Here is a 23,710-nt window from a genome sequence, read left to right on the forward strand (position 1 = left end):
AAGAACACTAGTGTAATGTTCTGCTGACTATATATTAGAGACTTCTATTTCCTGCTTGATTATGTGAATTCTTTCAAGATTCTTTTCATTACTTGAATCACTTGAAGAACTGATGAAATATGTTCTGTCCCTCTTATTTCCCAGCTTTCAATTTAAATCTGTTGATAATACTTTTTAATCCCACTCTTGAGTGCTCAAATAGATTGATTTACTTGATGTTTATTCATTAGATGCCATGAGAATATTACCAGGTTTCTGATTTTTAACAACTTGTTTCTAGATCAGTTAAGTGATAGTAGCTGCTCTCTTTTTGCATATCCATCACTCCCCATCAACTCATCTCAGCCTGCTCTTATCTCTAGAGTTTTTAGTCCCGAGAAATACAACCTTTGCAGTGAAAACATCTTAGTGAAAATGAGTATTCTGCAACTGATAACAGTGTTTGTTCCTTCCACGAAGTTTAAATCCATGCCTTTACCTTGACTGTGAGACTCAGGAATCCAAAACCCCTCAATGGCTCATTTGAATTCATCATGGTTGTGATAGAATACTCAGCGGTAAAGCTTCTGGGAATCCCTTAAGTCAGCCAGCTGAAATTCTGGGGTATTATCTTCTATGAAACTAGATGAAACCTGGGAAGTTAAGCTCTTTCCCAAAATGATAGAAAGTGGTTTCCTGAGCTTGAGATGAGTCTCTGTCATTACTTGCACAGTGATCAGAAGCCACGTCCCTGCACAGTGGACTGTGCAGCACAGGGGCCAGGAATCAGGAAATCTGAGCTCTGGCCCTGCCTTGGCTGCACTCTCCTGGCCAAGGTGCTTGGACTAGTTATTCTCAACTTCACTATCATTTTTTGTAAAATCAGGGATTGGACTAGGAGGTCATTTTCAATTCTGACATTGTGTGATTTTTTTTTTTCTTTTTTCCGAAACCACCCTGCTTTCCCCCAATGGGTAAATACCAAGATTTTTAACTGTGATTAAAAATCTTCCAACAAACAAAAGCCCAGAACCAGGTGGCTTCACAGGCGAATTCTATCAAACATTTAGAGAAGAGCTAACACCTATTCTTCTCAGATTCTTCCAAAATATAGCAGAGGGAGGAACACTCCCAACTCATTCTATGAGGCCACCATCACCCTGACACTAAAACCAGACAAAGATGTCACAAACAAAGAAAACTACAGGCCAATATCACTGATGAATATAGATGCAGAAATCCTCAGCAGAATACTAGCAAACAGAATCCAACAGCACATTAAAAGGATCATACGCCAGGATGAAGTGGAGTTTATCCCAGGAATGCAAGGATTCTTCAATATACGCAAATCAATTAATGTGATACACCATATTAACAAACTGAAGGATAAAAGCCATATGATAATCTCAGTAGGTGCAGAAAAAGCTTTAGACAAAATTCAACACCGATTTATGATAAAAACCCTCCAGAAAGTAGGCATAGAGGGAACTTACCTCAACATAATAAAGGCCATATATGACGAAGCCACAGCCAACATCGTTCTCAATGGTGAAAAACTGAAAGCATTTCCACTAAGATCAGGAACAAGACAAGGATGCCCGCTCTCACCGCTGTTATTCAACACAGTTTTGGAAGTTTTAGTGACAGCAATCAGAGAAGAAAAAGAAATAAAAGGAATCCAAATCGGAAAAGAAGCAAAACTGTCACTGTTTGCAGATGACAGGATACTATACATAGAGAATCCTAAAGATGCTACCAGAAAACTAGTAGAGCTAATCAATGAATTTGGTAAAGTTGCAAGATACAAAATTAATGCACAGAAATCTCTTGCATTCCTATACACTAATGATGGCAAATCTGAAAGAGAAATTAAGGAAACACTCCCATTTACCACTGCAACAAAAAGAATAAAATACCTAGGAATAAACCTACCTAAGGAGACAAAAGACCTGTATGCAGAAAACTATAAGACACTGATGAAAGAAATTAAAGATGATACAAACAGATGGAGAGATATACCATGTTCTTGGATTGGAAGAATCAACATTGTGAAAGTGACTGTATTATCCAAAGCAATCTACAGATTCAGTGCAGTCCCTATCAAATTACCAATGGCATTTTTCACAGAACTAGAACAAAACATTTCACAATTTGTATGGAAACACAAAAGACCCCGAATAGCCGAAGCAATCTTGAGAAATAAAAATGGAGCTGGAGGAATCAGGCTCCTGGACTACAAAGCTACAGTAATCAAGACAGCATGGTACTGGCACACAAACAGAAATATAGATCAATGGAACAGGATAGAAAACCCAGAGATAAACCCACACACATATGGGCACCTTATTTTTGATAAAGGAGGCAAGAGTATACAATGGAGAAAAGACAGTGTCTTCAATAAATGGTGCTGGGAATATTGGACAGCTACATGTAAAAGAATGAAAGTAGAACACTCCCTAACACCATACACAAACTCAAAATGGATTAAAGACCAAAATATAAGGCCAGACACTATAAAACTCTTAGAGGAAAATGTAGGCAGAACACTCTAGGACATAAATCACAGCAAGATCCTTTTTGACCCACCTCCTAGAGAAATGGAAATAAAAACAAAAATAAACAAATGAGACCTAATGAAACTTAAAAGCTTTTGTACAGCAAAGGAAACCATAACTAAGACAAAAAGACAACCCTCAGAATAGGAGAAAATATTTGCAAATGAAACAACAGACAAAGGATTAATTTCCAAAATATACAAACAGCTCATGGAGCTCAATATCAAAAAAACAAACAATCCAGTTAAAAAATGGGCAGGAGACCTAAATGGACATTTCACTGAGGAAGACATACAGATGGCCAAGAGGCACATGAAAAGATGCTCAACATCACTAATTATTAGAGAAATGCAAATCAAAACTACAATGAGGTATCACCTCACACCGATCAGAATGCCGTTATCAAAATAGCTAGAAACAATAAATGCTGGAATGGGTGTGATGTAAAGGGAACCCTCCTATACTGTTGGTGGGAATGTAAATTGATACAATGACTATGGAAATCAGTATGGAGGTTCCTTAAAAAACTAAAAGTAGAACTACCATATGACCCAGCAATCCCACTACTGGGCATATACCCTGACAAAACCATAATTCAAAAAGAGACATGTACCACAATGTTCATGGCAGCGCTATTTACGATAGCCAGGACATGGAACCAACCCAAATGTCCATCGACAGATGAATGGATAAAGAAGATGTGGCACATATATACAATGGAATATACAATGGAATATCAGCCATAAAAAGAAATGAAATTGAGTTATTTGTAGTGAGGTGGATGGACCTAGAGTCTGTCATACAGAGTGAAGAAAGTCAGAAAGAGAAAAACAAATACCATATGCTAATGCAAGTATATGGAACCCAAAAAAAAAAAAAAAAGGTACTGATGAACCTAGTTGCAGGGCAGGGATAAAGAGGTAGACATAGAGAATGGACTTGATGGCATGGGGTGGGATGGTGAAGCTGGGGCGAAGTGAGAGTAGCATCGACGTACATGCACTACCGAATGTAAAATAGTTGGCTGGTGGGAAGCAGCCGCATAGCACAGGGAGATCTGCTCTGTGCTTTGCGATGACCTAGAGGGGTGGGATAGGGAGGATGGGAGGGAGGCTCAAGAGGGAGGGGATGTGGGGACATGTGTATGTATATGGGTGATTCACTTTGTTATACAGCAGAAACTAACAGCATTGTAAAGCAATTATACTCCGAAAAAGATGTTAAAAAATATTTTTAAATTTGTCTGACAAAGTCTTGAAGTCTGCATAAAAATTCAGGAGTTGAAGCTAAGTATGGATCGAAGACCATCAGAGATAATTCACGTAACAAGTAGATGGTCAAGGGTTGAGGTGCTGGTAACAAAATATTTAAAAATAAGACACACACTTTTACATTTTTTTTTTTGCCGTGCCACGCACCTTGTGGAATCTTAGTTCCCCAACCAGGTATTGAACCTGGGCCCTTGGCAGTGAAAGCGCTAAGTCCTAACCACTGAACCGCCAGGGAATTCCCAGACACGTGCTTTTAAAAAATACTAATTAGCAAGAGAGGGTAGTAAGCACGTGGTACTGATGTTCCAATTTCATTTTAAAATCCTATGCACGTGAGCTGAATACACCGCATATTACAAAGATTTGTAAATCTCTTAAATGTCTGAGTATTGGTGCCTGGTAATAGATATGTTGGCTTGTTTTCAGTCCGTGTCTTCTGTAAATGCAGACTCTTCTAGAAAATTTGGAGAAAGCCAGTTACAGTAATAATAGTTGTAGCTATAATTTATTGAGTGCTTACCAGGAGCCAGGCCCTGATGAGGAAGTGGAGGCCCACGGAGGTTAAATTACTTGCATGGTGTCATCAGCCAGTGTACAGAGCTTAGTACGCATACGACTTTGAAGTAGACACTCCAAGTGTACAGTATTGTACTTGCTTTGCTGTTGCTCGTTTACGCTCACAGCTGACTGGAATCTTTGGAAATTTGGGAGCCATGTTCTCCTGACTGTTCTGGATGGAATTTCCAACCAGTCTGTTACTTTTCTGGGCCCGTTCTTGTACTTTGTTGTGCTAAATTCAGAGACAATGAGAAAATAGGAATTCGTGGCCACCATAAATCTTCACGTACCTCATGTAAACCTAAGGCGGACACAGAATTGAAAACTGAAACAGCTCTGGCTGGGCTGCATTGAAATAGCAGAAAGATAGGGGCTGCATCCACAGCTTGTGTGGACTAAGAGTGTTTTAGTCACAGATCTTTGGTGGATCAAATCTGTTGTAGGATCGGGCTTGGATTCAGCTAGGCTCTTGGCGCAAAATTAAGGCTGTTCGTTTGACCAACAAGGCCAGGGATTAATACAGAATTCTGGGCAGAGCAACTTGAATTGCAAAGCTAATTTAATTTCTTGAAGGTACATCTAATAGTTAAACTTCAGTTGTGTGCTTAAGCCCTGGAGCATGCTAATTAAGTGCCCCTTGAGCCCTCCGAGGTGTCCAGCTGTTCCTCTTGGTCATTCTCACCCCTTCTGTCAGTGGTCATTTCTTATTCTGTATCCCCAGTCTATGGTAGAACTTCATCTCTTACTGAAGGACCCCTTGGTGTGCCCACACTGTGTGGGACTAGGGGCACCAGGTAGAGCCCCAAGCAGATGATGGGGAGGACGCTGGGGTGTCTGCCTGTTAAGGAGAAAAGAAGCCTTGTATTTCATGAACCCAGGTTTGTTGGAGTGATATTTCTTGTCACTTTCAATATCCTCAGAATTCCATTTACTGCCTGGGATTCGACCCCTTATTCTTTGTCTAGCTTGCTTTCTTAGATTCTGGCTAAACTATTTTTTTCTGAATTTCCTTGGTAAAGGAAAACGGTGGGTTTTTGAGAGTTGAGTTGTTGATACCCAGTTTAAGAAGAATTTAAAGGCTATAATTAAAAATTTTCTTGATCACTGGCCTTTGGTGAGGATGTAGCTTTTGTTACTTTTAAAGACATTGATGTTTGTTAAAGTCCACTAGTTTTTCTACTCTTTGCACTTCTTGATATGTTTGAAATATTTCGTAATTTAAACAATTGCCGCACTCCCCCCAAAAAAGACTTGTTCCGTTTTTAAGCAGAATTAAAAAAAAAACAATTTATATAAAATGTTTTTGAGTAGGTATTACCTGCACGTAAATGTTTTAAATTATATTTGCAGCAGAGCCATTTATGTTCTTTTGCTCTCGCGTTCTCTGAAAGCAGCGTACCCTGTAGTGACCTGCTGTGTGACCTTGGGCAAGCCGTTTAATTTTCTGAGTCTCACTGTTGCCATCTGTAAAATGAGGATAATACAGGAACCCATTTCAGAGAGTACTTGCGAGGAGTGAATGAGTTACATACATAAAATGCTTAGGAGCCGACTTGGCATACAGTAAATGATCAGTTGTTACTGTTTTTTAAAATATTTATTTATTTGGCTGTGCCGGGTCTTAGTTGCGGCATGCGGGATCTAGTTCCCTGCCTGGGGATCCAACCCAGGCCCCCTGCATTGGGAGAGAGGAGTCTTACCCACTGGACCACCAGGGAAGTCCCAGTTGTTACTATTATTTAAAAAGAAAAATGCAAGGAAGTTATAGGCAAAAACTTAATTTTTTCATTATGACATGATAGACAAATGTTTAGCGGTTATAATGAGGCTGTTTTGGAGTCAACCCAACCTGATTTTAAATCTCCGTCCCCTCTCTGATAGGGTATATACGAACTTAAGATAAAAAGAGAATTATCTGGGCACCCATTGGATTTGTTTATTGTCTAGGCATCAGTTGAATGTACTTACTCTGTTAGAGACAATTCATTGATTAAATGTACAAGCATGCTGCTAACCATTTTCTCTCTCAGAATAGGGAAGAAACAAGGGGAAATTATGACTGAGCTTAAATCTGATGAATAGTGAAAAAAATGGCTAATAAAGGGAATTGATAGGAACCTTGTTGTTTTTTTTGTTTGGTAGTATAAGAGTTGGTACAAGACTTGGTACTAGGACCCTTTGGTGCCAGGCGCCGAGCCAGTGCTGCTTCAATGGAAGGAAGATTGTCTTACCATTAGGCCTGAGACAGAGGGAATAAGGAGTATAAAGCATCCCATCCGTGGAAGTTTCTAAGCAAGATCACAATTGTCAGAAATGTCATGGGTGGATGTGGCACTGCATGGGAGGCTGGCTTTGATGTTTAAAAAAATTACTGATAATTATACCCAACAGATACACAGGAACAAGCCATAGTTTGCATGAAGTCTAAGTCAGAAAAACTGAAATTATATACAAGTCACATTTAAAAAAACTAAAAATGGCAATAGACTTATTGAGTCACACTGGAGGGTGGGAGACCAGTGACTAAATGCCTTTTAGCCAACAAAAGGTTCGTGTCAGATCAGGGTTTATATGCAAATTGGCAATAGGGAAATGGCTTTGTCATCTTCCATTGTGATATTTGATCCCAGGACAACTCCTTAAACTGGATGGGCCACTTTCATTTCTTTGCTGAGAGTTTCCTATCTGGACTAGATAATATAATGTGCTTTCCAATTTTTAGATTTTATTATTTTGGAATATATTCTTTTCCTTTACAAACTGTGAGATTAAATGTTCTCCTTAAGGAGAGAGGAAGCTTTATAATGTGAAGCAAAGACATCTAAATTACTGTATCAGTTTAATGTTCTGCAGTTACACCTAAAGATTTTGAGTTACTTATCAAAATAAAAGTGAATCTTACTCAATAGTTTATTAGCCCCTGTGGGAAAATTATATTGAAGTCATACAGTCTGTTAGGATATTCCTACTTGAAAAGCATTATATTTAAAATAATTTGTAGATGCGATTAAATATTGATTTGTATATTAAGAATCATGCCATTTAGTTTGGGCGTAGGGCTGACATACCTGCTTTATGTATCAGGCTTTTTGAACATAATCAATAGGGAAGGGAAGGAAAGCCCTTGCTGTGTACCCAGCATCATACTAGGTGTCTTCACACATGCAATCTCATTAAAACCCTACGGCCCCCAGTGTTGTATTCTGGATTCTTAATCCATATTGCCTTGGGTCAAATCAAGGCTCTACCTCTTGGTTATTATGTGATTTTGGTCCAGATGCTTAATTTCTCTGAGCCTTGGGTCTCATCCAAAAGAAGAAAATACTCTCTAAGGCAGATAGGAGGGTAAAATAAGCCAGTGCAGATGAAGTACTCAGCACAGTTCCTGGCACACAGTATGTGCCAGTACATTTGAACTCCTGTTGTTTGGTGTTATCCTAGTTTTATAGATGAGAAATCCTAAATATAAAAGAATTGGACAGCATCAGATTAAAAGATACTTTATTGTGGCAAAGAATCTTTTCCCGGAGAAGCATTGAGCAGTGTTTCTCTTACCTTTTTTTTTTTTTTTGCGGTACGTGGGCCTCTTACTGTTGTGGCCTCTCCTGTTGCGGTGCACAGGCTCCGGACGCGCAGGCCCAGCGGCCATGGCTCACGGGCCCAGCCTGTCCGCGGCATGTGGGATCTTCCCGGACCGGGGCACGAACCCGTGTCCCCTGCATCGGCAGGTGGACTCAACCACTGCGCCACCAGGGGAGCCCCTCTCTTATCTTTTGATGAGAAAACTGAATGCGGATTCCTCCCTTCTTCCCTCCCTGCGGTTGAAGTGGGCTAGAGGCAGATCAGACAGAGCCTTATGTTTTAAGAGCAGTGGAACACTGTTGAAGGGTTGAAGCAGGGAAGCGACATTTTCTTTTTTCTACCATTTATTCATACTGTTATGATTCTACATAAAGTAAATGAAAAGATTCCGAGAAAGTTTTATGTAAACCAACTTAATAAAAAAAGTTTAGATTCAAAAGGGAAGTGAGATTTTTAAAGTAAACTCGATGTGTACCTTTTTATCAAAAGGTGAGTGGTTTTATAATGCACACTTCAGCATCTGAGATTATGTCACTTTCTAACTCCTCTCGGCTAATCAGGATTCTTCAGGACTCATTTTAAGTCCCTGCTTTGCTGTCAGTTCTTTCCGCAGGATTCCCTTCCTTTTATCTTTCATTCTTTATTCTTTCCTTGTTTGGTTTTTTCTCGTTTCCTATGGCAGCCCCTGTTATCCTGACCTTTCACCACACTTTCTAGGATGCCAAGTACTGGGCAGATCGCACTATAATTCCAAAATTCACACTCATCAGCCTGGCATTCAAAAGTATCAGTGGGTCCGTCTTATGATTCATCAACATTGAGCATGTATTTTGTGCCAGATTCTGCACCAGACAATAAGGATTCAAACGTAAGTAACTTCTGTTCCCTGTTTCTGAGCACCTTACCATCTAGTGTGGTAGACTTGTAAGCTGATGATCGATGGGTTGATTGACTGATTCATTTGTTCATTCAGTAGACATTTACTGCATGCCTTCTGTGTACTGGGCATTGTTTTCCTAGGGGTTACATCTTGAACAAGACAGACGAGGCCCCTAGCCTTATGGGATTTGAATTCTAGTGGGATTAGATGATCATGAAAGAGATTTAGATGAACAACCATTTACTGAGTGTTTACCAGAGGCTAGGTACTGTGGTAACCAGATCAGACATTATTTTGACAAATTCTTAGCACAAATCCATGTTACTATATTATCTCCATTCAAAGATGAGGCAGTTGAAGGTTGGAGAATTTAAGTAAAGTGCCCAAGGTTTCACAGCTAGCTTGGACTCAACCCTAAAACCTTTTCAGAGTGTTGTTGCATAATTACAGGGCTATTTGTGAGATGTTTTATGTGCTGTTGTCTCTTCCAGGAAAGAGCAGAACTAAGGTGGGAGGAAGAGTATGTGTGAGCAGGTGGGGAGTTTGCGGGGGAGTGGAAACATTGGAAGTGTAATAGTCTCATCTCCTGCTGCATCCAGTCCGTTTAACTGCACATGGACTGATGTTCCCACCCCCATGCCTTTTGTTAATCCCTCTGCTTGGACCTTCCCCTCACTCTGTATGTCACACTCATAACCAGGCTTGGGTCTTGTACAAACCATTCACCTTCTAGCAGCTTCTGCAGGTCCTCCGTTCACACAAGATCAGTCTCTACTTCCCTTCTTTCATTGACCTTTTTTTTTTTTCCCCAAGTGTGGTAATGTTTCTCAGAGGCTGTGTTGTTTTTCAGTTATTTTGCATTCCTCTAATTCCTCCCAAGAGACCGATGATGCCCTCTTGAGTAGAAACATCAAGTCTTATATGCATCTCATTCCTCACAGCAGCAGTGCAGTCTTTTACACACAATGGGCATGGATACTGTTTCCGGTACTTATTCCAAAGCCATGATCCAAAAGAAATCTTGTTTTCAGTGGCGGGAGGAGAGGTCTTCCAGTGCGTAATCTGGTTATCACAGTACCTAGCTTCTGGTAAACACTCAGTACACAAACAGTTGTTCTTCATCTGATTATGGCCAATCTTTTATCATTGTGATAACTAACTGAGCAATTCTCTTTTGTTAAGAGCTCCCTATTTATGTGTCTTTTGAGAAGTGCTTTAGAACTTTGTAATTTTTTTTTTTTTTGGCTGTGCCGCACAGCTTGTGGGATCTTAGTTCCGCAACCAGGGATCGAACCCAGGCCCCTGGCAGTGGAAGCACAGAGTCCTAACCACTGGATGGCCAGGGAACTCCCCAAGAACTTTGTAATTTTTATAACGTCTAATATTACCCTCTTCTCCTCTGCTTGGACCTTCCCCTCACTCTGTGTGTCACACTCATAACCAGGCTTGGGTCTTATTCAAACCATTCATCTTCTAGCAGCTTCTGCAGGTCCTCCCTTCATGCAGCCCTCTTTGGGGACTCATAGGTAAATCAGAGCTTCTTAAGGAAGCATCAGTTTGATAACAAAATAAAGATAGCATCTGGATCTAGCCACATTTAGTTCCAACTTATTCTGCCTTCTCTTCAGGCAAGCTTTTCGTTTTCTGTAATAATCAGCTATTTTTCAGATACTTCTGGAGTGGGGAATTGGTGAAGTGTTTTGAATCTGAAAGACGTGACTCTGGGACTCCTCTGTGGGAACGTGTCTGGCCAGCACAGCCCTGGTATTAGGGAAATGAGCCTGAGAGGACTCCCTTGTCTGTACCTTGGCAAATACAAAAAGATGGCCTGGTAACAGGGAGAAAAAATTCTCGGAGGGGAAGGACATAATAAAATCAAGCTGGTTTATGGTTTGTTAGTCCAAAAAGCTTTTAAGTTAAGCTCTATCTATAAAGGTGGATCCACGTAATATTTGTTCTGCAATTCAGGCATCACTGTGTGATAAGTGGTGTAAATTTAGCCCCTTTAAGCCTGATCTCTTAGGGGTTGAATTTTAAGCATTGAAACTATTCGAAAGGACTCTGTCGATTGGGTTTTGATTTGGTCCTTCCTTACCAAAGAGACAGACTAAATAATGGCTTGGCCTCCCTGGTAGGTTTTTTGTTTTTTGTTTTTAATTCATTTATAGATCTCTCTCTGTTTGCCCCTGTTCTCCACCTTCTGTTTCTAACTGTTCTGCTTAAAAAGACTAAAGAGGTATGAGAGAGGGGGAAAAAAGGGAAAGAAAATCAACTGTCACAGTCTGAGCATAATTGATTCAATAAATAATGTCTTTCAATTCCCAAGGCAAACCCCAGCGTCTTCACTTATGTCAGTTAGCACTCAGCTCAGTAGATGGTGGCGTTCTTAATTTAGACAGATGGGAAGAGCTCACCTGTGCTCACTTCCTAAGGAAGGAGTCTGCTTTTCTGGTTTTAAAGACATACCGACAAGACTTATGGGCCCACTGTGCAAAAAGAAGCTTGCAACTGTGACATAACATGGCTATTTTTATTCTTCCTGAAAATAGAAGGCAGGCATTTAATTATTGCTCAGGGGTTTGTTGAAACAAACAAAAGAAGTTGAGACAAGGGGAATGAAATCTATTAGTCTGTAAGTTCCATGAATGCAGGGACTTAGGTCTGTTCACCACTTCATCTCCAGTGCACATAGCAGGTAAATATTTGTTAACTGTTCTGTGCTTGAGTGAGAGAGAGCAGAAGTGAGCCCAATTCAGATCTTAGGTTAAGAATTAAGTTAAATTTCATTCCACTGGTTGTTTCATCCCCCAGCCCCTCCTTTTCCCCCTAATTCTTAAAAAGGTGAGTAGCTCTAAGAGTACAAGAGTATATACTGTATCTTCACAAATGATTAAGGACCATTTTTTCCTCAATTCCCAGGCTTGCAGAGGTGGTATCAAGCTGCTTTTTACAAATTCTAGTATATGAGCTAGTTGTGCTTCAGAACCACATGAGGAATGTTTGCAGATTCCATGCCCCAGCCCTCGAAGTTCTGGTTGAATGGGTCTGGGTAGGGCTTGGGAACCTGTATTCGCTTTTGTGGGTTCCCCCAGTAGTTCTGGTGTGTGCCTGCACTATCCAGTCAACCTCCCAGGCCCCTTAGCTCTCTGGTCTAAGCTACAACTTTGTAAAAGTGATTAGCCTAAGGTACCCAGCAGAATAATTGGCAGGGCTGTGACCAGAACCCAGGTCTCTTGACTCTGACAACAGGGCTCCTGGTCCTACAGTCTACTGTTTTGGCTCACCCCACAGTCCGTGCTCCTTGGCATTGTCAAGATCCTTTAATTAATACTTCCTCCTCTCCAGCTAGTGGCAGTATTTGTGGTGACAGCCAGCTAGAATCTGAAGGACCTTCGGAAACCTCAAGGAAACGTTAGATTTTGTTCAGTGTACTTTGGTACTCAATATATTTTATTGTCTTCTCGAGGTGCATCCCCCTCCCGTGGCTCAGAACAAACCCCAGGTAAGAAGTCCCTGCCTTTCACTTGGAGGCCCACTCAGTGTCTCCCAGCCCGGCCTGACCATGGCGAGCAGCTGGTACTTGTTAAAGGTACAGCTCTCTGGGGCCTCCTTGAGTCCTATGAAATCAAAGCCTTCCTGTGCGGGGCCTGGGGACCTGCAGTTTAAGTTAGTGTTGATCATTATTATTCCCTGTCATCCACACTCCTGTCCCTGAGAGCATCGTGTCCCATTCCCCACAATCCAGCTTTGAGTTCCTTAACACCCCAGTTCATAATTACATCACCATCCTGCCTTTCCATCTGAAGGTTCAGCCTCTGGTACAGAACTTGTCCTTGAAGGAGGAAAGAGGGAGTATCTGCTTCCTCTTTCTTCCAGGGTAGAATTTGACCGGCCGGGGTGGGTAGGTAGTCAGCTTGATGAGTACAAACAGCTTGATACATACAGTCACGGAGTGAGCCTTGCAAGGTTAAGGGGTGCCCTTGAAACCAGAATTCAGTGTCTGTTCCTTCCCTGGCTTTATTGCTTAATAGCTGTATAACGCTGGGAAAGTTACTTAGCTCTCTTTGAATTTCTGTTTTTCTCATCAGTAAAACAGGGGTAAGAATAGTACTTGTTCATAGATTTTGTGTGTATTAAACAAGGTGTCCTAGTCGGCTCTCGGACACAGACTCAGATGGACATTTTTATGTGGAGGGTCACTGGAGAGGGCTCTCGGAAACAACTCTTGTAAGGGAGCGAGGCAAGCAGGATTAGGTGGAAGGTGACGTTGAACTGCGATGCAGTTGTGATGTAGGTCCCAGCTGATCCCGTGGGGAACTGTGGCGATGGGATGCTGTTCAGAGTTGTCCCGAATTGTGGGCGGGGGCTGGGCCTTTCTACACTATACCCACCAGCCATGAGATGTGGGCCACCTCTGCAGAGGGGCATGACCTCAGGGAATGCATCTCCCTTTCGCTGAGGGTAGCTGTGTGCCAGTCTATGGTGCTGGCAGAAGGGGGAGGAGTGCCTGAGCCCTGGGGGTATCTCCGTGGTGCGCCCTGCACCCACTACCTCAGATAATGCACATACAGACCTTAGCAGTGAGTCTAACACATTTGTAAGTGTTCAGTGAGCACAGGCATACCTCGTTTTATCATGCTTTGCTCTAGCACACTTCGCAGATACTGCGCTTTTTACAAGCTCAAGGTTTGTGGCTACCCTGCATCAGGCAAGTCTTTCGGCATTATTTTTCCAGCATCGTCTGCTCACTTTGTGTCTCTGTGTCACATTTTAGTGATTTCAGACTTTTTCGATATCATTATACTCGTTATGGTGATCTGTGATTTTTAATGTCACTGTTGTAGTATTAACTATTACCATGATTATTCCAGCGCTAGCAGTGCCACTCAGTAACTGGGCCACTTTCAGGAAGTTCTTAACATCCCTTGGATGGCTTTCTTAGATTTAAAATGGAAGATTCACAGTTCTGCTCTGCCTGCTTCCCTGAGTAGTTCTGAGCCCATGTGAAGATAATGTATGTGAAATTGCTGAGTGGAATTTTATAAAAATGTAAATAAAGTATGACTACGAGCCTTTTCTGAAAAGACTATATGGCCATGGCTTGGATTCCTTGAAGGGAAAGGTGGTGATAAATGTGAAAGTGCTCGTCCGTGAAATGTGGCATTTTGATTTTTCTTTCTTCTCTCCATAGGGAATTAGAATAATGGAGATGCTGTTAAAGGAACAGTGTGGTGCCCCCTTAGCTGAATAAAGAATCATCAGTGAGTACCAAAAGCAAAATCAGAATTATTTACTCAAGCCATGTCTTCATGCTTATAAGCCTGAGTATTATGCATCAGCCTCCCTGGGCTATTCACGCTGTACGTTTCCCCGTTATATGCGTGGGATGCTGCCTCACAGGTTTTTGTTATCCGTTCTGTACCTTTATTTACTTGGTTCTTTGATTTTCAAAGCAGTTTTGTACTACGTCCTGGGTTACAACTGCACTCAAATTGTTTAAACTGTTTAACACAATCCACCATGATTAGCACCCTCAAGGTGGCATAGGTTTGTAGAGACTGCAGTTCAGAATTAACTGAAGCTTAATTTTATTGTCCTGAGAACAGTGAAAGGAGGGGTTTAAAATTGTATTTGGAGCAGCTTTAAACTGCTTCAACTGTTTAAAAGAAAACAAGACAGGGGCATGTTGATTGGCCAGTGAAATACAGACATTTTACGAGTCATGAATACTCCTCCCGATTTGGGGGCAGGGGTGCTCCCTGAAATGCTATTGAGAAGAATTCCAAGGCCTTGAGAATAACTCTCCAGCTCTGGGTAAGAGTGCTATGATTGATTAGCGATGTCTGCCACGGGCACAGGATGAAGATTATAGCACTTGTGCTGTAGCACATGGCACTTTTAGGGCAAGTGATGTAGGGTTAACAGATAAGCAGGGGGATTTTGGAATTACTTCCTTTTTTTATTCCTTAAGTTTTTATTGTCTGCCTCAAGGACAATGGTCTTCATGGTGGAAAGGGCGGAACAAAATTATCTGAGAGACTCAAAGTCTAAAATAAATTTGTATAGTGGATTTGCGTCTTACAAGATTGATTGGACTTTGATTTTTAACGTCTGAGAGAAGGTAAAACCTTTGAGTAGAGCACACATTGTTGTGGGTAGTTCAGAATTACCTCAAATTTCCTTATGTTAGCTTAAAACTAGAGTATACATGGTTTTGTATAAGCAACTTGGTCTCTAATTTTGATATACAATAAAGTTTGAGAACAGTTAACCAAAGAGGAAGCACAAGGAATATTTGTGTACGAGGACCTCAGCGTTCAAAGCATGCTGGCCAGGCCTGTGAATGAGAATTGGAGAATTATAAAGGTTTTTGCTTGTTTGCGGGTTTGACTCCATTCTGATTAATATCAAGCCTCTGTATACATAATACATACTAATACATTTATTTATTATTGGAACGGCTAAGCAAGATAATTTCATTTAGCACAAGCCCAGAACATGGCAGGTGCTCAAAAAATGTTGGCATGGAATCTAAATGTGGCGTGCTCCATCTCTGTACGTGAAGAGCTGTGGAGAAGAACTTGGCCATATCCCCCTGTTTTTCCAGGCTGGCCTCCTGTGGGGCTCACCAAGCACCACTAGTACTTGTGCACTTGAGCACAGAGCCCATCTTATCCTGCAGGGTGGGATCTACAGTCAGCTCCAAGTTAAAAGAGAGGGCGAGGAAACTCCACTTACAAGTGTACATTGGTTTTCAGACTTTAAATTAGTGATTTGGAAACTTTAGTGAGTATCAGAATCATCTGGAGAATTTGGTAAACACAGCTTGGTGAGCCCCACTCTCAGAATTTCTGATTCATTAGGTCTGCAGGGAGGGGAGCCTGAGAATTTGTGCTTCTAGCCAGTTCCCAGGTGATGTCGGTGAGGCTGATCCATGGAACACACTTTGAGAACGATTGCTTTAAATAAGTTCTCATCTCTGAGTTTGAGACAGATGAAACTCAAGCCCCGCGAAAGCTAATAGCTGGGGTTTTGAAAGTGTTGTCACGTATTCCATCGACTTTAGATTAATCAGAGGAGGAATGATTTTCTTTGTGGGGCCTTTCCCTGATTTTAGCATCTCTGCTTCTGCTTGTTTGCCCTTTTTTCTTTTTTTCTTCCCCCTGCTTGAATGTTGACAGGCTCCACAGTGGAGCAAAGATGACTGAAAAGAAAAGAGTTGAGATTCAACAACAACTCGTATTTGAAATTATCAACTTGAGTTTGTGATTTAAAGTGTTGCTAATGGGAAAGAGGAAACTAAACAAGTATTACCTCCTGTCTTAAATGACCCATGGGTTTTTTTGTTTTGCTTTTACTATGGTGGAGAGCTAAGTCATGAACTCAGGGCTTTGTATTTCCTTTTTTTTAAATTTTAATTTATTGTATTTTATTTATTTTTGGCTGTGTTGGGTCTTCGTTGCTGTGCATGGGCCTTCTCTAGTTGAGGCAAGTGGGCTCTACTTTGGTTGCAGTGCCGGGCTTCTCATTGCCATTGCTGTCGCTTCTCTTGTTGTGGAGCACGGGCTCTAGGTGCACAGACTTCCATAGTTGAGGCACATAGGCTCAGTAGTTGTGGCACATGGGCTTAGTTGCTCCACGGCATGTGGGATCTTCCCGGACCAGGTATCGAACCTGTGTCCCCTGCATTGGCAAGCGGATTCTTAACCACTGTGCCACCCTGTATTGTTTCTAAAAAGCAACCAATTCCTCCTCGCTGAAGTGAAATAGTTGAAGTCTGGATAACTATTAGTTTAGTGCAGGACAGGTGCATTTAATGCAACAGAGTTCCCGAAGGATTTACATAGTTGGAACTGTCATAATTTATGACCAGTTTTCTCAGGAGCAAATATGAAGTAAGAGGTGTATACTCTTACCACTTGGATCTATAATTACTGCAAATTAGGGGCTGTTGCTGAGACTTTAAGCTTTTTTCAAAATCAGCTTCATTTAGGTATCATCTGTGCACAGTTAAAATGACTAATTTCAATGTAGGATTTGGTAAGTTTTGACACATATGTACAGTTATGTAAGCATCACGAAAAACATGATATGGAGCATTTTGAGGCATTGCTGTTGCTGCAGTGCTGTTGCCAGCTTATTACTTTTAGCTCATTTTCTTGACTGACTTTACAAAGTTTGGCAAGTTTGAAATACACCTGTTTTAATGGAACTTTTTATTTTCTCAAAATTATATCTACTGGAAGTGGGAGAATGTTTGTAGATGGGGGAACTACCTTTTATGAGCAGTAAAATGCTACGTTAAAAGAAAAGGCTGGGGGGGGGATTAGCTCCATAGCTGTAGAGCAGAGGTCAGCCAACTGTAACCTGGGGGCCAAATCTAGCCTGTGGCCTCCATTTGTAAATAAAGTTTTATTAGAAAACACCTATGTTCCTGGCTATGTTCCAGCTACAACAGAAAAGTGAAGAACTGTGACAGAGATCTTACAGCCTACAAAGCCTAAAATATTTACTGTCTGGTCCTTTAAGAAAAAGTTGTCTCTCCCTGGGATTAGAGTTTGCCTAAATTAACAACAGGTGGACTCGTGGTGGTGGTTTGGCCTTTTTTTAATGTAGCATTTGATCACATCTTACCTCTATTCCAAAGTTAATAGTGCAAGAGTTTATTTTTTCTGCATTAGCGCCAACATAACCACTTGGATGGTATTATTTTAAGGCATAAAAAAGCATTAAAATAATCACAACAAGGAAGTTAAGATACCAGCAATAGTGATCATTAAAATTGCTTCATAAAGTTCCAATGCATGTGCATGAATGGGGTAGGAATATAGGCATTTTGTTTAGCAGATAAGATAGCACTGGGATGTGGCAATAGCGTAGGTGCCGTATACAGTGTACTCAAATTTTGAGCTTTGGAATTTTGCAGTTCTTAATGTTTTAAAAAAACATCTTAATGTTTTAAAAAAACGGGCCTGCACACGTGTGCCTAAGGAGACATTATTTAATATTTTTATATTCTACCACATTTCAAATTTGCATACTTTAAAGTCACATAGAACGTGACCACATTGTGTAGGGCACCTCACACTAAAGATGCTCCCTAGATCTCTCTGGCCTGTATATCTGAGTGGGCGTTTGATAGTTAAAAAGCTTAGAAAGTGATTTTGTCCTGAGCCAAAATGGAGGTGCATAAATCTCACTAATCAGTGGGCTTGGGGTGTTGCTGCTGACACATCCATCTGATAGATTTTTGAGTTCCTGTCATTTTTGAAGAAAACAAGTAGCTCTGACATCTGTTTGTTCTTGCTGCTGGCAGTTGGGAGACCGGGCTTGGTGAGGTTCGAAAACACAGTAGAGTTCTTTCACATCGGAATGAGTAAGACCTTAATTTTAGCTAGATCTTAACTCCCCTTTGAACCAGCTCCTCTGGGCAGTTGGTAGTTTATTAATAAAATGAGGTGCTTGCTTCGTCTGAAGATCATTAGGAGGTGGAAATGCAATTTCTTCAAGAATTATCCGTAGTGATAGAATTCAAGTGACTCTTAAGAGTTGCTTCAGAAAAGAGGGCAAATAAGTATTGATTGTTGAGACATGTTTATTAGGTGATAAAGCCTGTTTGCTTTCTCTTGCAGGGAAGCTGTGTTGTGTCTACTTTTGCTCGAGAATCTTTTCTCGGACACAACACATCCAAAGACACAGTTTTCGAAATACAGGTATAAGAATGCGGTGTTGGCAGCTTACAGAAGAGGAAACCTTTCTGCCGGGATATGACATGATGCACTCCCCCTGGGAGCCGACCTCAGATAGCGGCTCTCGTGGAGCTGAGACCTTCTGGCTGATTCTTATGGCATAATCTCTACGGTTTTACAAATAAAGGAAAAGTCCCATAGAAGGTGATGTCTGCCCTTCTTCAGGATGTCCTGCTGAGTGCCTGGTGGCGGTGTTGAGGCAGCCAAGGATGGGCCAGAGGCATGGAAAATGCTGCTCTTGCCTGTTTGTTCTCTCCGTCGTTGCTCATAGGATTCATGAGAGGATTCTGGGGCGAATAAAGGACTTAAACCTGATACCTGATTCTTAGGTGGCCTGGAACAGACAGGAATATACCATACCTGTGTTGAAGTTAAGCCATATTCACAGTAATGTTGAAGATTCTCAGAAATCAGGAGCATTTGATTTCTCCCCATCAGTACTACGTACCTGCCGTCAGCTAGCTTTTATAATATAACACATGAACTGTGATTGGTCCTTAAAAGCACCTGGGGAGTGGGGAGACAGACTCCTTCTAACTCATTCTGGGCTGTGGAGCAGATTATATGATCTCTCTGTTTTTCATTGGGCAAATGGGGATAATTGGGCACAGGTCTTTCTACTTGTGATGATTAAACAAGGTTGTTTGGTATGCAAAGCACAGGTTTGGGAGTCAGAAGGACTCCGGTTTGCGTCTGAGCAGGGCCACGCAGCAGCTCGGTGATTACGTATGTAATTTAAAATCTTTCTTAAAGATCTTTCCTAGATTCCTTTTTTAGGTTTATAAAATGGGATTATAGAGTTAACCTTATGAGGCTGTTGGAACAATTGGAGATCATGTGATAAAGTGCATAGCATGCTACCTGGTACACAGAAGTAAACAGAAGCTATTATTAGTACTTGAAACCATTTTGGAAATATACTTTTCTAACGTAAGGTAATGTAGTAGTATTGTTTGAAAATTAGGTGACGGGAGTTTGCATTCCCCATGATCCGAAGCCAAAATGTAAATGCACGCTACCTAAAAGAAAGCTTGAAGAGGGGCAATAATTTGGAATTCATTGTCTTAAGTTAAAACAAGTTGGGCCATTACTGGAAAGTCCTGGGGAAATTATTTTTTTTAATATTTGAAAAATTTTCCATTTAGTGAATGATGAATTTCAAAGCAATTGTTTTCTTAAATTTATTTTTCTTTATCTTTTTTTAAACTTTAATACAAGCCTGCCACTGTGAGCTCCTCTTATTGCATTTGAGCTGTTTGTGCTGCCTGAGTTTTGTGTCTTAGGATAATTTCCCTTCATTTCCTTAGTGTTTCATTCTTCAGTTGTGTTGGAGGGAAAATGAATGGTAGAAACCAGAACACACTTTGACCTTTTTCCAGTTTGTAAATGGCAGTTGGTAGGCTTTAGGAATAAGAGCGCATTTACACAAATAAAAGGTGATGTGAATTATCACAGAGGTGAGAGGCGAGAAATCTGTACTTGGAGGTTGACGTTAGAATAAACGTAATTCTGGGAGTTCCCTGGTGGCCTGATGGTTAGGACTCCAAGCTTTTCACTGCCAGGGTCTGGGTCCAATCCCTGGTTGGGGAACTGAGATCCCGCAAGTCTCCTGGCAGAGCCAAAAAAAAAAAAAGAAAGAATGAATGTAACCCTTCATACTCAACAACTTGCATTCTGTGAAAGCAGTTCTCAACCTTGACTGTCCATTAGAACCACCTGGGAGCTTTCTGCACTCCTGCTGCCTACCTTATTACATCTGGGACTAATAAGTCAGAATCTCTGGGGGTGGAACCCAGTCAGCAGTGTTTTTTTAAAGCTCCCTAGGTGATTCCAGTGGCCAGCGAACACTACAGTTCTGGGTGATTTGCAGATATTATCTGATTCCTTTCTTCACATCTCCAAGGTAGGAAAGTATCTTTGTAGTAAGAATTATTGTTAGAGTGAAGCACAGAGAGGCTGATTTTTTGCCTTAATTCCTTGAAGCTGACGTGGCCAGTGCAAATGCCTGCAGGGGTCTGGCAGGTGATGTGATGTGTGCAGCAGGCTGGCGGCCAGTGGGGAGACCCCAGGAGTACCGTGGCTGTGGTGAAAGGTGGGCAGCTGCTGCCCGGCTCCAGCACAGTGTTGCCAAGTGGCTGGTTTTTCTAGTTCTTCCAATTTCCAATTTTCCAGGAAAAGATAGTATTAAAAAAAAGAAAGAAATCACCCGATTTTTATGTGTTGGCAACGAATTCAGGATTGTTTAAAACATTGTGCCTGCCAAACAAAACATGTTTGCCAGTAGTTTCCAGCCTTTGCTTCAAGAGTGTTAAGGACCAGCTTAAACATCTCAGCCAACTTTTAAGAGATTTGCGTTTCCCTATTCTGGTTGTAAGCTGCTTTCTGCCTCTCCTCCAAGACTGCTTTTACATGTATTTTCCTCCCCATTCCCAAATAATCCTCTGAACTTGCATCAGACACTTATCCTCAGTTTCCGCCCCCCACCCCCGCGGGCATCCATTACTTCAGGTTTCACATATATGGCTTAGAAATCGTATGCTCCTTTTAAAATTAGTTAGGGCTTGTTAAACTTTATTTTTATTATGTGTCAGAATCTTCTTCCTGTGATAAAACATTTAGAAGTCCACATGTAATTTGATTATCTATAAAATGTCAAAACCGGGAGTATAGCCTTACTGGGTGCGTTAGGAACAAGGGTGGGAAGGGTTAATTCAGAGATCTGACCAGTCTCCTCCTGACTGGGTTGCTGAACCTACACACGGAAGGTGCAGATGTATTACAGTGATTCCCAGGCTTCTACTTGTACCAGAAATCCTTGGGTAGGTGGGCTCAACTGCAGGTTCCCAGGGCCTCCCCCAGAGATTCTGATTCATGGAATTTCATTTGGGACTCGGGGATCTGCATTTTAAAACGAGTTCACCAGGAGTCTTGGTTGTGCTGTTTCGCAGACCAGATTTTGAGAAACAGTGATTTAGGGGAGGTGTTTGTGGCCTCTGTGTCTTCTATCATTGAAGAAGGGTTTATAGTCAGTTGGGCCTACTGATCAATACAGCTGATCACTCAGGACATAATATAAAGTTCTCATGCACAGAGAAGCTGACTGAGGCTGTCCCTACATGGTTGAGGTGCTTTTTACCATGAACGGGCTTTTATGGTTTCAATCGTGGGAATAAAAAGGTGCTATATTCTTTTGATATAAATGGCTTTGTGTATTTTATAAGCAGTACCTGCGTAGTAATATCCCATTTATCAGACATCGTGGGTGCATGGTATAGCTGACTCAAGGTTATTCTTTTAAGTGTCACATCTTTTTTGCTCTATTTCTGCCATTTACACGGAGCTCTTTTTTTTTTTCACATCTTCATTGGAGCATAAATGCTTTACAATGTTGTGTTAGTTTCTGCTGTACAACAAAGTGAATCAGCTATACGTATATATATATCCCCATATTGCCTCCCTCTTGAGCCTCCTCCTAATTTAGTATACATTTCCCTGCTTTTGCAAACAGAATCTACTGAAGATAATGAAATCATTTCAGAGTCATCATTTATGTTTTGAATTCTTTCAGGTCCTATTTAGGTTTGTTAAAGCCCCTCCACTGAATGGCTCTGCTCTTTGAGTTTTGCCATGGTTTTCATAGTTTCTTCTTTTCCATCACTGTTCCCTGTCGTTTCTCTCTTCCTTCACTCTGCCTGTCTCTAGGAACTTTGCTCTCCTTTACTATATGGAGTTGGGAATTGCTGTAATTGCATACTGTATGTCAAGTAACAGTAAACAGGAGCTGAGTCAGTCTTTGGGAGGCTTTTTTCAGCAGTGAAATGGATGAACGTTGCTGCATTGACTTGGTGACATTATTTTAGTGGCTCTGCTACTTCCTCTAACTTACTTCCTCATCCTCGACTGCAGTTGTCTGATCTGTGACCTCAAGATAACCGAGATACTGCTACAAATGATTTACTTAGATCTGTAAGCTGTTGTCTCCCCAGCTGTGTTAGTGTTTTTATATGTCCAGTTTTATAATGTGAAACGTAAGTAGATTACAAGTGAACATTTCTGTGCCAAGTTTCTGTGCAGGATAAAGTGTTTTTGATGCAGTGTTACTGTGATCTAGAGCTATAAATCAGTTGTATACCTGTGAAATTCAATCCTGCCGTCCTTCTGAAATAAAGGTGTCACAACTAATATTTATGTGTGAATTTTAATTTCTTGAGGGTATCACATCGCCTGGCAGAGCTTGTGTTTATCATTTGTAGTAGTGATTCTAGTCCTTTCAGCAGCCCCAGATAAGAGTGTTATACCAGCCAGATGATGTTAGCTCCCCACTTCCCCCAAGTTGAGCCGTTAACGTTTCTCCCAGAATTAAGCAGAAGCTGCTGTTACTGGGTGACAGAATGGGCCATGTGCTAATGGAGCAAAGGACCAGGATATGCGGAGCAAGAAGAAATGAAGCACAAACAGTGGTGTGAAGTCATGGGGTCCCAAAGGGGGAGGGAGAGACAGGGCAACTGCTTGTTGACCTGCTTGTGAGGCTCAGCTATACCTTCTGTACTTGGTTTCCGTGAGATTTGCCTTTATCCTTTTATTTGTCCGCCTTTTACTTGAATGTATGCGAGTGGATTTCTGTGCCTGGTTTCCAGAGTGCCTTGTCCAAGCCCTGTTGATGCCTTTCTTTTGTTAGAGCCTGAGGGCCTGTAGGGGTAGAGTCCTTGGTTCATCCAGCACTTACTGAGTACCTGCTGCATGCAAGAGAAAGGCAGGATTTGTCTTCTCTTTTGACTTGATCCAGTGGGTTTCCAGGAGGCTTGCACCTTCATTGTACTGACAGAGGGCAGTAATGGGCACCAATTGATGGTAAGATCAGACACATTTACCTCTTGGGTAAATCACACCATGATTGCTTAAAGGATGCAGAAAATAGCACAGGAGGCATAGCATAATGGAGAGCTTAGCACAAAATGTAGAGCTTGATGGCCCCAGAGCCTCACCAGCAGATTGCACGGTTGTGTAATCATGTCTGAATTAGTGGGGGGCACCTCATCCCTTTTTGGAAGATAACGGGTTCTCTCCAGCCTCAGCCTTATATACGGAAAGGTGGAGCTGCCCTGCATGAGACCGCCTTCTCATCTGAGCCACACA

The 23,710-nt window shown here is 41.4% G+C and overlaps 1 protein-coding gene across 3 annotated transcripts in view; it reads left to right on the forward strand.

Annotated features, from left to right (window-relative positions):
- The window catches only part of PRELID2 (PRELI domain containing 2), an 84,590-nt gene extending 61,834 nt beyond the window's left edge, over nucleotides 1–22,756 (forward strand). For all 3 annotated transcript variants that reach the window (XM_027081725.1, XM_027081726.1, XM_027081727.1), the window contains 2 exons: nucleotides 14,017–14,086; nucleotides 18,458–22,756. In XM_027081725.1, the coding sequence (XP_026937526.1) occupies nucleotides 14,017–14,076 (60 nt within the window). In that variant the 3' untranslated portion in view covers nucleotides 14,077–14,086; nucleotides 18,458–22,756. The remainder of the gene's footprint in view (nucleotides 1–14,016; nucleotides 14,087–18,457) is intronic.
- The last annotated feature ends 954 nt before the right edge of the window (nucleotides 22,757–23,710 follow it).

The sequence above is a fragment of the Aethalodelphis obliquidens genome, unplaced genomic scaffold, assembly GCF_003676395.1.
Source record: "Aethalodelphis obliquidens isolate GAN/ISIS:26980383/991018 unplaced genomic scaffold, ASM367639v1 scaffold45, whole genome shotgun sequence".
Taxonomy (NCBI): Eukaryota; Metazoa; Chordata; class Mammalia; order Artiodactyla; family Delphinidae; genus Aethalodelphis; species Aethalodelphis obliquidens.